The sequence below is a fragment of the Elgaria multicarinata genome, chromosome 11 (genome assembly GCF_023053635.1).
Source record: "Elgaria multicarinata webbii isolate HBS135686 ecotype San Diego chromosome 11, rElgMul1.1.pri, whole genome shotgun sequence".
Taxonomy (NCBI): domain Eukaryota; kingdom Metazoa; phylum Chordata; class Lepidosauria; order Squamata; family Anguidae; genus Elgaria; species Elgaria multicarinata.
Genome location: NC_086181.1, coordinates 34,683,141 through 34,699,565, shown reverse-complemented (window position 1 = coordinate 34,699,565; position 16,425 = coordinate 34,683,141). Strand labels below are relative to the sequence as shown.

Here is a 16,425-nt window from a genome sequence, read left to right as displayed (position 1 = left end):
CTTTTGTATCTGGTGAAGCGGCCAGGGCGCCAGCAGCTTTAACTGTTGTGATGAAGAGGGGATTTCACCAGGTGCTGCATGCCTATAAATGACACCTGCTGAAATTCCCTGTTCTATCCATCTGTTAAAGATACAGGAGCCCTGTTCTTCATTATGGTCACCCTAGGTTTCACCTGCTGAATTTCTGCCTGTCACACTACTAAAGGTTTAGCCGACCTACCGAAATGAATGGGATTTAAGTTAGTCTCACTCAAGCCGCATTTATTTCAATACGCCTAGGACTAACATTTGGATAGAATCCCCTACCAGGCAAAACTGGTGGCAAACCTAGAAACAGAAATGGCAGCTGTTTCCTGGGCTCCTGGAAGATCCACCGAACCAAGATCCAGATGGTCAGTGTGATCCCTTCTCTCTATCATTAGATGAGAGATGTTTGGCGCGGAGCTAAATAAATGGCACATGTAGAATTGTTGTTGTTCGGGCGTATGATTCTGCAACACGCCTCAGTCAGCAATCATAGAGACAGAAAAGGAGAGTCACACTCAAGCGGAATTTCCGGCAAAAACCGAATGCCTCCATTGTCTATTATTCTCTACTCTATGGCGAAACCTCTCAGTGGAAGAACGGGAAAGCCGTTCCATTTCAGACCGGAAATTGTCCATAAGCGCCGCGAGTCTTCTAGTCACTTCCGGCGTAACTGAACTTCTCTTTCGTTGCAAAGTAAGAGGGTTTTCACCACAGAAATGCCAACGGCTAGAGCGACGCCATCGGTGTTTACCGGAAACTCAAACTGTGTTTCACTCTCAGCCAGCCTGAGAGGCATATCTCTAAAATTATGCTAAGTTTGGGGGGGAGGGGGAAACGTTTGGACGCGACACACGCCTTCTGTCTTCGCCCACGGACAGAAGAGGCTTGCAGGAAGTGAAGCCTCATCGAGGTTGGAGGGGGGAAAGCTTTTGTAGGTGCACATTTCCTGTTTCCTAGCAACAAAAGGAAGTATTTGTTGTTGCCCTAGCCCCTGCGACTTCTTCAAATCCAAATCCTGGGATCTCGAGGTAGAAGGATTTGGGGGGGCATCGACCCCTCCGTGTAAGAGCCGCCAGGGAGAAGTAGGGGACCCCTGAGGGGGGCAGTCTTCGCTCTTTGGGGTGCCCAGAGGTGCTCAAAAGGGGCTGAGCAGCAGGACTTCCCCTCCCACGTTTTGTTTTCCCTCCTCGCCTTGAGCAGGATGGTCTTTTGCTCTTCGCCAGGAGGAGGATTTTGTGTGTCTGTTTCCTAGGACATCGAGGCGGCGGCGTGGGACTTCTCTTCTACCTCCTGGATGGGTTCTGACTGGACTTTGGAGTTCTTTTGCCCATTCTTTACGACTGGATTCTCCCAGGAATTGGGACGGGCGACTTGATACCTCATCACATCTTAACCCTGAATCCAAATCTCAGGGTTTGCAGCGCTTCCTCTCTCTCTCTCACACTCTCTCATGAAATGTGGTTGCTGGTCACTGCCTCTCTTTGCGTCTTTCTTAGATCCAGGCTCCCTCTCTGTTTTTGATGCCTTTGAGGTCCTGGAGTACAGGCAGACTGTAGCTGATCTCTGCACATTCCTGGGTAATTGGGGGTATCGAGGCCCTATAAAGTACTCTTCCTCTGCTGGAGTTTGAGGTTTGAACTCTTATGAAACAACATTTTGATTTCACTACCTGGGGACCTTCTGTACTTGAAACTTTCTGAGGTTAAGAGTCTGAAATTTCTACCCGTATTTTTAAGTTCTGCATTCAGGCCCAATGTGAAATATACCTGGAATCCAAGTGAGCATGGAATTTTGAGGTCCAAATTCCAGTCTCTGTACACTCAGGGTCATTTGTGTCTTTTTCAACTTCTTGTTCTTTGACTTTTGTTTTTGTTTTTGTTATTTCCTGAATGGAAGATGGAATTCTAAAGAATCTCCTGGATCCTGAAGATCTGTGCATTCCTCCCTTTTTTCATGGAAAACCCATACTATATACTTAGTGGCTTGAACTCTGTGAAACACCCTGTCCTAAATTAGGAAACTCCCACTTCCCCATCATGGTTTTTTACAACACAACTCAGTATGCCTCCTGAACTTTATTCCCTGCCTTTTTGGGAAGGAAATTTATGTCGGCTTCTCACCTTAGAGACATTTTGTGCTCATCTGGGATGCTCAGCATGATTTGAGAGGTAAGAAAGTGACATTCTTTGCAGGCATGTCCTATACCATAACCTTTGTGTTGCCTATACTTGTTTATACAGAAACAGAGCGAATCTCTTTGTGCAATCTGCAAAAATGAAAGAAAGGTGTATTCTAAGGCAGTTTCCAGCATGAGTGGCTTTACTGGGCCCTTGGATAACGTCCATCTTCATATGCAGGGATATAGAAACCAATCTGCTATGAATATGGGAAATTCACAGCTCTTTAGAGCTGTTCTATTCCCAGAGTTAGGCATAAAGCCTGGGTTTCTGGTTCACAGGTCTTGTTTGTCTGAATGTGCTACATTTCATTCTCCTCTGAGAAGCCCTGGACTCTGAACTCCAGTGTAAATTCTCCAAGATCGCTAAGCAAATGGCAAAAATAACTTTGAGTCTTTCTTCCACTTCCCTGCTGTTACCTGGGAGAGCCTCTAAGGGCACAATCCTAAGCACGTTTACACAGAAAAAAGTCGTACGACTCCCAGCTTATCCCAGCCAGCATAGACAGAAAAACATCCTACAGCTCCTAGCATTGCTGGCTAGGGAATGCTGGGACTTGCAGGACATTTCTTTCTGTCTAAGTATTTATTTATTTATTACATTTTTATACCGCCCAATAGCCGAAGCTCTCTGGGCAGTTCACAAAAATTAAATATGCATAAAATTGCACTCTAAGTCAGCCTTCCCTAACTTGGAGCCCTGCAGATGTGTCAGATGGCAACCCCTGTTCATTCCCAGCTATTAGCCATGCAAAGGGAATGATGGGAGATGTAGTCCAGCACATCTGGAGGGCACCAAGTCCAGGAAAGCTGCCCAGAAGGTTGCTCAAAGAAATCTGTTACAGCGCGTGCGCACACACATCTTCCCATAAATCAGATGCGCCTCTCTCAAAGTTGGGGAGCCATCCTCAAAATCCTGAGCGATTTGTCCTCACTTCCTGCCTGATCTGGAGTTATTTCCCAGAGGTTTACACTTCCGTAGACAGCATGGCTGCCTCGCTGCATTTGTTCTCATGCCAGCCTTGTGAGGTAGATCATTCCAGAGATGGGGATAAGACCAGCTGGTATTACTTATTTATTATCAAGTTTACTATCTGACCTCTCCATAGCTGTTCCCAGGAAGGCTAAAAATGCTAATACAATCAAAGGAGAAGAATTGTTTGGCTAGATCAGATTCAGGTCCATCTAGTTCAGCATTTTATTTCAAGCCTCACAAACTGGGCGTGAAGGAGGTAGCCTTTCCCTTTTTGTTTGTCCGCCATCTAATATTCAAAGGTATAGTGCCTCTCTATGAGGAGGTTCAGTTTAGCTGTCACAGCTCATAGCTATTGATAACTCTTATTTAAGAGTATGGAATCCTGTCTTTTTACCCTCCAAAAGCATCTTAAATTTGCATTTTGTGGTCGTGAGTTTCACGGGATCCATATGCATTAAGTATAGAAGAAGACTCGAACTCCATCTTGTTCCCAACAGTGGCCAACTGGATGCTTCCAGGGAGCTCATAAATAAGACATGGGGGGGGGCAGTTCCTTCCCCCACCCCACCCTGCCATCGTCCCCTTTCCAGCAACCAGTGTCCTCTGGCATACTGCCTAGGGTGACCATATGAAAAAGAGGACAGGGCTCCTGTATCTTTAATAGTTGTATTGAAAAGGGAATTTCAGCAGGTGTCATTTGTATATATGGGGAACCTGGTGACATTCTCTCTTCATCACCACAGTTAAAGTTACAGGATCCCTGCCCTTTTGACCAGATACAAAAGAAGTCAGGGCTCTTGCAGCTTTAAATGCTGTGATGAGGAGGAAATTTCACCAGGTGCTGCATGCATACAAATTATTCCTGCTCAAATTCCCTTCTCTGTGCAACTGTTAAAGATACAGGAGCCCTGTCCTCCTTTTCATATGGTCACCCTAATACTGCCTTTCAGCGTGCAGGCTCTGTTCATTTGAATTAAAATAAAATAAAACAAAAGCTCCCAAGATTTCTGGATGTTGAATTCTGCACTTGGTATCAGTTTTTGTGAGTGGAGTGCTGCATCCCTGGCCTAGACTTACTACTGGCCTGTTCCAAGGAGTAGTGCATGAAGAGGAAGCCTAGGGGCAGAGAGAGATGGACCAGCAATCAGACATAATGCCCAGAGGCAGGAAAACGAAGTCTTTTGAGGACAACAGTGTAGTTTGATCAGTGAGAGTTAAAATCAGCGGGGATCCAAAAGGCACAGTGTGGTGGCCAGGCGGATGGGCATGGCGATAATACAACCCGCGTCTGATCACCATAGGTGACCAGGATTTCCAGGCAGGGAGCAACAGACCTCCCTCTTCCTCCTCTGCTCGGCCACTTGGTTTCTGTGCTTTCTCCACGACCAGTATAGAAACCAAGCAGACTGGCTGAGCAGGGACAGATCAACTCCATCCCTCTGCCAGTCTGCTTGATTGAAGGCAATATTTTTAACTAGAGGATCAAGAGGCAAGTAGCCTGCATTTCCATGCTGGCTGCAGAGAAGAGGCGGTGGCTTCCCTTTCTTCAGCAAGCATGGAAATAACGATAATTATAATAATATAATAATATAATATATTTATTTATTTATTACCGACCTCTTCCTCTGGATCGAGGCGGGGAACAACACTAAATAAAATACAATGCCACATAAAATTAGTTAAAAGAACATATAAAACCAATACAATATTAAAATAACAATCACAGCATCTTAAAATTCTTGGGTTTAAAATTCATCTGGGTAGGCCTGCCGGAAGAGACTAGTCTTCACAGCTGTCTTAAACTCAGAGAGAGCATTAAGCTGATGAATCTCCTCCAGCAGGCCATTCCACGGTCTGGGGGCGGCAGAAGAAAAGGTCCTCTGAGTAGCAGTTGCCAGCCTAATTGTGGCTGACTGGAGTAAACCCTTCCCAGAGGTCCCGAGTGTGCAGGGCGGAGTGTACGGCGACCCCACAGGTTGCCTGAATCCAAACCAGGTCGGGCTTTAAAGGTAGTAACTAACACTTCATACTTCGCCCAGAAACTAATTGGCAGCCAATGAAGCGGTTTTAAAGTTCGTGTCTCACTTCTTTCCGTTCAAGAAAAGAAGGGAAGAAGCAGCAGTATCCCAATGCTGCCTCATCCCTTCCATGACGCTTTCGCTGCCCTTCCTTCTCATTTGACACTGTCATGATCAGTCAAGTCTGGGCACGGATGCCCCTTTGTGAGCCATGTATTTATTTATTATTGCATTTATTCCCCGCCTTTTTTCCTACAAGGAATAAAGGCGGCGTACATAATCCTCCTCCTCTTCTCCATTTTTATCCTCACAACAACAACCCTGTGAGGTGGGTTGGGCTGAGAGTCTGTGACTGGCCCAAAGTCACCCAGTGGGTTTTCGTGGCCGAGTGAGGACTAGAACCCGGATCTCCCGACTCCCAGTCCTACACTCTAGCCACTACACTGGCTCTCAGGCCACAGATGGGCAGAAGAGACAGACACATTGTCCTAGAATCCAGCATGGCTGTGCCCTTCCACCTAGGCAGGTCGTCGCTGCCTCCTGGCTTCTTGGATCTGCCTGGGGAAACCCTCAGACCTCTGCCCTTTCCTGTCAGGCTGCCTAGCTGTGCTCCAGGGGCCCATATCTCTTTTGACTCCCAATTAGGCATGTCAGTTAGGGAATTTCAGCAGGCGTCATTTGTATGCCTGCAGCACTTGGTGAAATGCCCTCTTCCCAACAACAGTTAAAGCTGCAGGTGCCCTGCTCTCTTTTGTATCTGGTCACTCTAGCATAGCTTCTGCAGCTTTAACTGTTGTGATGAAGAGGGAATTTCACCAAGTGCTGCAGGTATACGAATGACACCTGCTGAAATTCCCTTTTCTATACAACTGTTAAAGATACAGGAGTCCTGTCCTCCTTTCCATAGGGTCACCCTATGTTACCCTGCGACCCGGGAGAGGTGCCGCCAGTCAAGGCAGACGATACAGAACTAGAACATCCAAGCGTCTGACCTGGTATGCAGGGGCTTCCTTTGTTCTCCGATGAAGGGCACAGCCACACTGGATCCTGGGACAATGTGTCTGTCTCTTCTGCCCATCTGTGGCCTTACGTGGCTCGCAAAGGGGGCATCCGTGCCCAGACTTGACTGATCATGACAGTGTCAAAGGAGAAGACCGGGCAAAGGAAGCTTCACGGAAGGGATGAGGGGGGAACGGAAAGGATGATTCAAGTGGCAGGGTGTTCCGCCGGATAACGCTTCTCCTGTAGAGGCATGTATTGCCTGGTGGTGGGCAAAAGTTTTCCAGCTAGAGAAGGTGGTTGAACAGGTGGTTCTTCCTGTTAATCATCCTCAGGTGCTCCCTTAAAATTTTCAAATGAGCTCAGTTGAGAGAACAGAAAACAAAACAAACGTGTGATTCTTATTATTCATTGCCCCCTTTAATTATGCCTCTGAAATACATCACCTTTTTGTCATGGCTTTCTAAAACCATGAGGACTAGCGCCGTAGTCCTGCATCTAGTTGTGCCTTTCCTCCTAGTTCTACAGATTTGCCTCCCAGTCTATGAAAGTTCAGAGTAGCAAAACTCAATCATTCCCTTTTCTCTACAACTGTTAAAGATACAGGAGCCCTGTCCTCCTTTCCATAGGGTCACCCTAAGGGCCTATAGCATACCAGTACCTGCTTTAACATGAAATCCAAGCCAGACCCCAAAGTGTGGTCTGACATAGAGCTTAAAAGAGCTTCAGTTCTGCTCGGAGGGGAGGCACGTTCCGTCCAGGGGCGTGCAGGTCTATCCCATCTGCGGGATGCATGCCATTTCCCTGGGTTCTGGTTGTTGCGATGCTCCCACTGATGCTCAGGTCTTCTCCTTCTCGTATGTGTGTCTCCTTGCCTCGTCTCCGTAGGTCCTGGCGTTGGAACGTTTGGGGAAGAACAGCACGGCCTCGAGGCCAGGCGACGGGACCGCGTTGCGCCCCAGAATGCCCACGGCTTCCTCCTTGGCGAGAGCGCGAGGCAGGGAGGACGCCTGACGCCAGCGATGGCCGAGGGGGATGCCGCCCTGACCCGGGACCCGTCGGCCGGGCAGGAGGAACGTCCGTACAAGTGCCAGCAGTGCCCTCGGAGCTACCGGCACGCCGGCAGCCTGGTGAACCACCGGCGCACCCACGAGGTGGGCCTCTTCCGCTGCCTGCTGTGCCGCAAGGACTTCTCCAACCCCATGGCGCTCAAGAGCCACCTGCGCACCCACACGGAAGAGCGGCGTTACAAATGCCAGAGCTGCGGCCGGGGCTTCCGGGGCTTTTCCCAGCTCACCAGCCACCGTTGCGCGGCTCCCGCCAGCCGGGACCAGGAGGAGGTGGAAGAGGGGAGCAACGGCGGCAGCTGCGCTTTCCAGAGGGGCCAGGACACCTCTTCGTCGGACGCCGACACCTACGTCGGGGTGGAAGGCGGCAGCGGGAGCCTGCTGACCAACCTGGAGAAGTACATTGCCGAATCGGTGGTGCCGGCTGACTTTTCTCAGATGGAGTTCCCCATCAAGATGGAAGCGGCGGAGGAGGAGCCGCTCCCAGGGCGCCGGGGGGAGGAGGAAGAGGAGGAGGAGGAGGAGGAGGAGGAGGAGGAGGCGGGACTCAGGGCCGCCGCGGATGAGCGCCGCTACAAGTGCAACCAGTGCGACAAGGCCTACAAGCACGCCGGCAGCCTGACCAATCACAAGCAGAGCCACACGCTGGGCGTCTACCAGTGCACCATGTGCTACAAGGAGTTCTCCAACCTCATGGCGCTCAAGAGCCACACCCGCCTCCACTCGGAGTATCGGCCCTACAAGTGCCGCTTTTGCCACAGAGCCTTCCGGCTGCCCTCCGAGCTGCTGAGCCACCAGAAAGCCCACAGCCCGGACGAGAGCCAGACGGCGGCCCTGCCTGCCTGGGGAGGCTCGGAGCGCGGCCTGTGGGAGGAGGACTCCATCGAGACCTTGGCCAAGCTGGACATCTACCACCCACCGCCGGCGGGGGCCGGCTTCGGAGATGGCGCCCCTTGCAGCCTCAAGGACCCCTCCAAGGCGGGAGGGGGTGAACGCTGCAACCCAGACGGGGAGCTTTGTGTCCGCTGCGGGGGGACCTTTGCCGACGAGGAGGAGCTGAAGGGACACAGTTGCCTCTATCCAGAGGAGGCGGATGAAGACGAGGAGGCAGGCAGCACCCCCTTGCAACCAGCGCTTGGCTCCAACGGAGCCTGGGAAGCCAGTCTGAAAGGTGAGGAGGGCTATGCCGACGAGCGCCCCTTCCGCTGCGGGGATTGCGGCCGGACGTACCGGCACGCAGGGAGCCTCATCAACCACAAAAAGAGCCACCAGATCGGGGTGTACAGCTGCACGGTCTGCTCGAAGCAGCTCTACAACTTGGCCGCCTTGAAGAACCACTTGCGGGTCCACCTCAAGTCCAAGCTCAGCTCGTCGCCGGAGGAGGCTCCCGCGCATCCGTCCGCCGCTTCGGACAGCCCCGAGGACCCCGCCGACTTCCACCCCGCGCAGCCTCCGCACGTCTGGCGAGGAGCCTCCTGCCCAAAGGACGAGGAAGAGAGGGGTGCCGGGGAGGAAGAGCGGCCCTACCGGTGTGGGGATTGCGGGCGGAGTTATCGGCACCGCGGCAGTCTGGTGAACCACCGCCACACCCACCAGACGGGGATCTTCCAGTGCTCCATCTGCCCCAAGCAATACTCCAACCTGATGGCGCTCCGCAACCACGTCCGGGTGCACTTGCGAGCGGCGCGCATGCGCGGCAGGGGGCAGGGGGGCGGCCTGACCTGCAGGAGCTGCGGGGAGAGCTTTGAAGAGGAGGCCGAGTTCCAGCTCCACCAGCTGCGCCACTTGCCCTGCACCGAGGACATCGAGGCATCGGCCGTCCCCAGACTTGGCGTCTTTCACCCGCAGGAGGCCGACCTCCTCCAGGCCATCAAGCAGGACGTGGAAGCCCTGGAGAACGGGGCCTCCGTGGCCGAGGATGTCCTTCCTGCCACTGAGGCGGCGCATGTCTGCCCCCCGCGTGGGATGTCCTTTGCCAGCGCGGCCGGCCTGCGAAACCCCGCCCTGCAGCACAGCCGGGACGGGGAGTGGGCGGAAGGCGTGGCCGAGAGGGCCGATTCCCCCGCCTCCGTCCAGCGGCTCTACGGGTGCGACCTGTGCGGCAAGTCGTACCGGCACTCAGGGAGCCTCATCAACCACAAGCAGACCCACCAGACGGGCGACTTCAGCTGCTCGCTCTGCAGCAAACATTTCCAGAATGTCGCCTCGCTCAAGAGCCACTTGCGCGGCCATCAGAGGCCCAGGAGAGGACAGTCCGGGACGGCAGTGACCGTGACCGAGGACGAGGACGCCGAAGCGGAAGACGGGACTGCTGCGCCCGGCATGCTGCCCTCAGCGGACGAGGTCAACGGCAGCTATGACATTCTGGAAGAAGGCGCTCTCACAAACGGCTGGGAGTCGCCGTTGCTGGGTGACCCAGAAGGGCTTCCCTATCTTTGTGAGCAGGGTGGGTTGGGCTTTGACCAGGCCGGCAACTTGATGAACCACAAGGAGACCCACCCCCTGGGCATCTACCAGTGCTCCCTGTGCCCCAAAGAATATTCCAGCCTTCTGGCTCTGAAAAACCACTTCCACGGACACGCCAAGGCCACGGCGTCCAACCGGGGCAGCCCCGATGGGGACGGCAGCGGCGAGGAGCAGCCCTTTCTCTGCAGCCTCTGTGGCATGATCTTCCCCAGCGAGGAGGACCTCCAGCATCACCATAGCCTGTTGCACGAAGAGGGCGAGAGCCAGGGAGACAGCCCAGGGGAGCCTGAGGAACAGGTGGGCGGCGCAGGAGACCGAGAAGACGAGCAGCTCCTTTCTCACATCTGCGGCTATTGCGGCCAGACGTTTGATGATATGGCCAGCTTGGAAGAGCACAGCGAGGGGCACCTGGAGGAGAAGGCCGCGGCCCTGGCCGACACGTCCATCCAGCTCCGACGAGCTCCTCGCCTGGACGAGGACCAGCTGCCCCAAGCTCCGTGCATAGAGGAGGAACAGCCACCCCCACCTCCTGCCGCCCCCTGCGAATTCCTGGACAACCGGCCGTACGCCTGCGGTCAATGCGGCAAGACCTACCGGCACGGTGGTAGCTTGGTCAATCACAAGAAAATCCACCAGATTGGAGATTACCAGTGCGGCGTCTGCTGCCGACAGTACCCCAATCTGTCCGCCTATCGGAACCACCTCCGGAACCACCCGAGATGCAAACTGAACGGCAGCGTGCCAGAAATCCGGCAGCCGGTCCCTGCAGGAGGAGGAGCAGGAGAGCCGTCGTTGGCTTATGAGATGCCCAAGGAGGAGAAGCCCGTTGACGACAGGGTCATGGCGCGCCAGGCTGGGGAAGCTCGGCCGTGCGCTTCCTCCCCCGTGGGAGAGGAAAGATCGGGACAAGACCGAGAGCTCCAGGCGAACCAACCTGAGAACAGAAAGGCCCGGGTGTTTGACATCTGTGGGGTGATGTATGAAGCGAAAGCAGCGTCGGAGGCGCTCCAGGCGCTCCGTTTTGCCAAAGAAGAGGAGAAAGCGGAGAAGGAGGAGGAGGAGGAGGAGGAGGAGGCAAACGTGACCAGGGGAGAGGAAAACGGCCCTGGGGCTGAAGAGGAGGGCTCCCCGTCGGAGCGGCCCTTCCAGTGCGACGTCTGCGGGCGCAACTACAAGCACGCCGGCAGCCTGATCAACCACAAGCAGACGCACAAGACCGGCCTCTTCCACTGCGGCGTTTGCCAGAAGCAGTTCTACAACCTCATGGCCCTCAAGAACCACAACCGCACCCATTTTGAAACCAAGCGCTACCGGTGCTCCGAGTGCCCCAAGGCCTTCCGGCTGCAGAAGCAGCTGGCCAGCCACCAGCGGGTGCACCGTGACCGGAAGCCCTCTTCGCATCCTTCCCGGAGGCCAGCTCACACCAAGCGGGCAGCCAAGGCGGAGAACCCGTCCCGCCGTCCCGGCCCTGCCAGGCGTCCCCCAGATCCCGAAGAGCGGCCCTACTGCTGCGGGGAATGCGGGCGCACGTACCGCCACGCGGGCAGCCTGCTCAACCATCAGAAGAGCCACAAGGTGGGGCACTTTGCCTGCGCGCTGTGCAGCAAGGCCTACCCCAACCTCATGTCCCTCAAGAACCACCAGCGCATCCACTACGAAGTCAAACGCCACCGGTGTCCGGATTGCGGGAAGGCCTTCAAGTGGCAGCGGCAACTGCTGAGGCACCAGCGACGGCCCCACCCTTGCGGCCAGAGCACTCCGGGGCCGGGACCCGAGAGGGACAAAGCGGCTTCCCGGAGGGAGGAGCCGGGGGGCAGCCCCAGAGAAGCCCCCGTTGGCTCTTTCCAGTGTCCGCTGTGCCCCAAACGCTTCCCCACCCAGACTTCCCTCAAGAACCACAGCCGCGTCCACACCAAGAAGCGTTTCGAGTGCTCGGAGTGCGGCAAGGCTTACCGGGCCTCCCGGGATCTGATGCGCCACCTCAGGAGGCATCGAGCCGAGGCCGCGGAGGACGTTGCCGAGGAGGGCAGCTCCTCCCCGGGTCCCGTGGCAGCCGGTAAGATGCCGGAGGAGCGGCCTTACAAGTGTACCAGTTGCGAGCGGACGTACCGCCACGCCGGCAGCCTCCTCAACCACAAGAAGGCCCACGCGACCGGCCTCTACCGCTGCCCCACCTGCCAGAAGGAGTTCTACAACCTCCTGGCCCTCAAGAACCACCTCCACACCCACACGGACAAGAAACGCCACCGGTGCCCCCGCTGCAGCAAAACCTTCCGGACTGCCCGGCGCCTGGCTGCCCACGCCAGGGCCCACGGCGGGCCGAAGGAAGACGGGGCGCTCAGCTGCGGCGTCTGCTCCAAGAAGTTCTTCCACCCGCTCAGCTTCCGGCAGCACCAGCTGTCGCACGCCACGGACGATGGGCATCCTGGCGCCGGGGGTGATGGTGCCGCGGGGGAAGTGAGCTGAGGGTTGGTGAGCACCTGGGTGAACGGTGGGCCAAGGATTGTATGGCAGGGAGATCGGACTGCAGGGAAATTTGGAAGGCCGGCGGAGTGGGGCGGGCGGGCGGGCAGCAGGGAGCCGTCTTCTTTGGGACAATTGTCCATGAATTTGAAAAAAAGGAAGAGGGGAGATATGCAGGGTGCACGTAATGGGGGGGGGGGAGAAACGGGCACCCTCGTGGGGGGAAATATCGGGGAAATTGTGTACAGGCTTCCCCTTTCTCCGCAGAACATCCGATCAGGGAACTTTGGGATCTGAACTCTCTCCCTTAACGGAACGTTGCATTGAGCACTCCAACCCGTCCCCCCTCGGTGTCCCCTCAAACACGTCCCCTTGAACGTGTCCCTTTTTAAACCCCTTTTGGATCCTATGTCGAAAACGGAGATTTTAACGCCCTTAGAACTTTTTGAGCATGTGCTTAAAAGCCCCCCTACTAATTTGAATTTTTGAACTTTTTTTTTTTATATACTTTTAAATCTGTTTGAAAAGTCAGATGAGTAGCAAGTCCATGTTTAATATGGTATTTAAATTACTGGGTTTTTTTAAAGGAAAAAAAAGCATAGAAGTCCTGTCTTAAAAGAAAAAGCAGACCAACTGGGGCAGGGGGAACACAGTTGAGTTGTTGAAGAAAGGTAAAAATCCTTGGCGTGGAGTAATCCTTTTGATTTCTACCTCTTGAACTGGAAAATTATATTTCTTTCCTTGGCCTGAAAGGCTGTTTTACAGCTTGCCGCGCCCCCCCCCCCGCCCCATTCATCCATTTTGATCTTATTCAAAGATCGAAAATCATTAACTAAAAGATGGGCGTGTTAATTAGAATTGGATTTCTAGAGGCGACTGACTTAAAACCATTGCATTTGTCCCGGCAAAATTGGAGCACAATCCGCCCGAACGTTCTCCTGCGCAAGCCCGAGTGAAATGGACGGGAACCGCACGAGAGCACAGTACATGGGGTGGGTGGGGGAATCCACTTTCCAAAATGAATTAGACAGAAATTCTTTACAGACCTGAGTCTCACGAAAAATCCAGATGCAACTGTCCGTGTGTCTTACCTCTGCAGCAGCCACCCCCAACCTGGGGCCCTCCAGACGTGTTGGACTACATGTCCTATTATCTCCAGCCAGTACCCTCTCATACACGCTGGCGGGGGATGATAGGAGTTGTAGTCTAGCATTGCTTTGGGGTGGGGGCAGTTTGGAGAAAGCTGCACAACAGCCGTCCTTGTGTCACAGGAATCATCAGAGGGATGTTGACACTCCTCCTGCTGTGTTGCTCTAAGGCCCGTCTGCACCAGAGGAATGGAAAGGAAGACGGCAGACGCAGGAACGAAAAGGGAAGGGAGATCTCAATGGTGCACAGAAGTCAATTTCTTACCCAGAGCGTGTTGTGGCTCTCTCTTGGGGGGTGGGACGGAATAGGCAAAGGAGACGTGGTGCTGCTCATGCAGTCGGGCGTTGTGTGGTTCGCTTTTCTTTAACCAGCGGCCACCGTGGGAGGCCCCCCGGATGGAGCAGGCCATGGCTTGGGAGGGGGGTGGGCAGGGGGCTTTAACCCTTTGCCCCCGGTGCCGTCCTACTTGGATTTGCGCCTGCGGTTCTCTTTGGGAAGGAAATCCCCCCCCCCCTTGGTTCAAGAAAGAGGAACGACGCAGCGCCAGACTTCGTGACCTGCGTCACGTCTGGTTTGGCCCTCGTTCAGTTTAGTATCCTGAGATGTTGTGCAAGCTGTGCTTGGTTTCTCTTTCAAAGAACGGAACCGGGAGAAGCTAAGCGTGACGTTAAATGTGTCTTAGCGTTGAACGAGCCTTTTTTTTTTTGCTCCTGCCAACAGGTTCAGGGTAGAGGGGTGGTCATTATCACAGTTATAGCAGGCGTGGAGGAGAGATGTAACTTTCCCCACCCAGGCTGCAGCTCTGAGGAAAATCCCTCCTCTGAAGATACTTACATTGGGGAAGGGGGGGAGGAACCTCCCTCCGTACCTGCTGCAACCTTGCTTATTGTCACACACCCACACCCAGCTGAGCTGATGGTATTTGCATTTTAAAAACCTGCACAGTAAATGCAAAGGCACGTTTAACATCATGTCGAGTTTGTCCTCAGTCACCCCTGAGGAAGAGTTGCACTGCCCCTGATGTGCTGGGCAGTCATTTCTCTCCCTGTGCGCCTTCCTTTTCTCTCTGCAGCAGTAAGAATTTTATGACACTAAGGAGAGAGAGAGAGAGATGGTCGGCACTACACAAACTGAAGCAAGCCCCTTGGATGGGTCTCCAGTGTTGTTTTTTCACAGGGCTGGCTCTGCCATAAGGCAGATTGAAGCCCCCTCCTCAAGCGGCAGTTGCTGCAGGGCAGGCAATGACGGGGAAATGTTGGGAGGACAGAGCTGCCCTGGCATCCCCGAAGCTAGCTTGCTGCTCTCGGGTCAGCATTGAAAGAAGGCTCATCCACCACTCTGGTCTCGTTGGCTGCAATACGTGAAATGCCGGGTGTTATTTTGTCCTTTGCCTCAGGCAGCAAAATATCTTGGGCTGCCCTTGTTGTCTTGAGAGACGTTGCGGCTAGAGAATGTCTAGAACATTTTCTTTAGTTTATCCTTTCATCCAGGTGTTGTAACAACCAGTTTTGGCTCTCTTCAGGGCTCCAGACAGGCAGGATAATCACCTGGTAGAACCCTGTTGGAGCTAATCTGCTTTGGGCTGCAGAGAATGTTTGAACGCTTCCCCATTGAAACTCTTCCCTGCCTCTCAAACACTAGCGCGTCATGGAGGTGGCCAGCTTAGGCCGCTTCTTCCTAATGTGCTAGCTTTCCAGCTACGGTGAGGCTTTTAAAACAAGCAAACAAAGGGAAAATATCTCTAAACACGCCTCTCCCCAGACTGCATTCTGACGTGGTAGAGGCCCCAGTAGGTGATTATTCTGGATGCATAGCCAGGCTCTTCCCCACATGATCGAAAACTTGTAAAGGGACAGTCATGTTTGTAGCGATCAGCTATTAGAGCATGGGGCACAGGGTGGGGAATCATTTAAAAGATTTTTTATTTTTTAAAAAAAGCTCTTTGGAACAAGAGGACTAGGAACTTGGCTGTTGGCAGTCTTCTCTTCTTCTATTGGGGCAACGTTGGCATGGACGAAAGGTTTGCTGCTGTTGCAAAGCCAACTCCACGTTTTCCTCATCCAGGCAGAATTTCTCGGCACGTCGCGGATAAACGCCATCCAAATTCATCAGCAGCTCATTTCAGTGCAAGAGTAGCCGTTTTTAAGTAGTTGAGAATCCTCAATTGTGACGAACGTTTTATAGAATTTCTAACATAGTTGGGTAATATTTTTTATTGGGGCGGGAGGGACATATATATATATATATTTGTGTTTGTTCGTTTATTTTGCCGGTTGAAATACGTTCCCCCCCCCCCGACACACACGATTTTTATTCTTACGTCACCCAAAATGTACTAAACGTTGGAGCTCTGGTCCTGTTTTATGCTGCTGTTTTCGACAACTGACATTTTGACTCTTGCTCAACAAAAACCGAGAACCCCCATGAAAGTAAAATCCTTTCCGAGTTTCTTACTTTTCGAAAGGTTCCCCCCCTTTCCCTCTTTAAAACCGTTCTCTAAACATCACCGTTCAGTATGTACTTACATGTACTTCCGTGTGAATGTTACTGGGGAAAGTGTTGGTTTTCTCTCTCTTTTTTTTTAAGGGGGTTGACATGAGAAAAGAAACAACAAAAACATTAAAAAAAAGTCTTTCTCCTTTCCTCACTAGTTCTCACTGCCCTTCCAGAGATGGGGAGACACCCTGGGAGTCTTAGTCCTCCTTCTACCTACCCCATTAGAACCTATAAGTTTGGCCCAGGTACTTTTAATAGGACAGAATCTATTTCCTAGCGTATTGGGCGCCTCCCGGTGGCCGTACCTGATCTGTGAAACACTTAAACTGCAAATAAATTGTTCTTGGTTTCTAAACGTTTTTCCTCTCTTTTTCTCTCCCTCTCTGCGTTTTGCTTTGTTTGACAAAATTGACCAGATACTTTTATTATAGAGCAGTAGAAAGTTTGGCCGTGGTTAGCCAGATAACCTGCACTCAACTAGCCGTTTATTTCTTTGAAATGGTTTCAGGCCACCTTGAAAGGTCTGCGATGAGTAAAAGGGGGAGAGATGTTCTCTGGTGCTATGGAAAGCCTGTGTCTTTAACGCTG

General features: G+C 53.1%; 1 protein-coding gene across 1 annotated transcript; it reads left to right on the top strand.

Annotated features, from left to right (window-relative positions):
* Positions 1 to 1,334: 1,334 nt before the first annotated feature.
* On the top strand, positions 1,335 to 12,269 carry ZNF646 (zinc finger protein 646). Its single transcript, XM_063138425.1, has 2 exons — positions 1,335 to 2,195; positions 7,085 to 12,269. Exon 2 carries the CDS (start codon positions 7,219 to 7,221, stop codon positions 12,193 to 12,195), a length of 4,977 nt encoding a protein of 1,658 aa, XP_062994495.1. The 5' UTR covers positions 1,335 to 2,195; positions 7,085 to 7,218; the 3' UTR covers positions 12,196 to 12,269.
* The last annotated feature ends 4,156 nt before the right edge of the window (positions 12,270 to 16,425 follow it).

Excerpts from the sequence above, each read along its gene's own strand:
- ZNF646 (XM_063138425.1), top strand. The coding sequence starts at position 7,219 with ATGGCCGAGGGGGATGCCGCCCTGACCCGGGACCCGTCGGCCGGGCAG.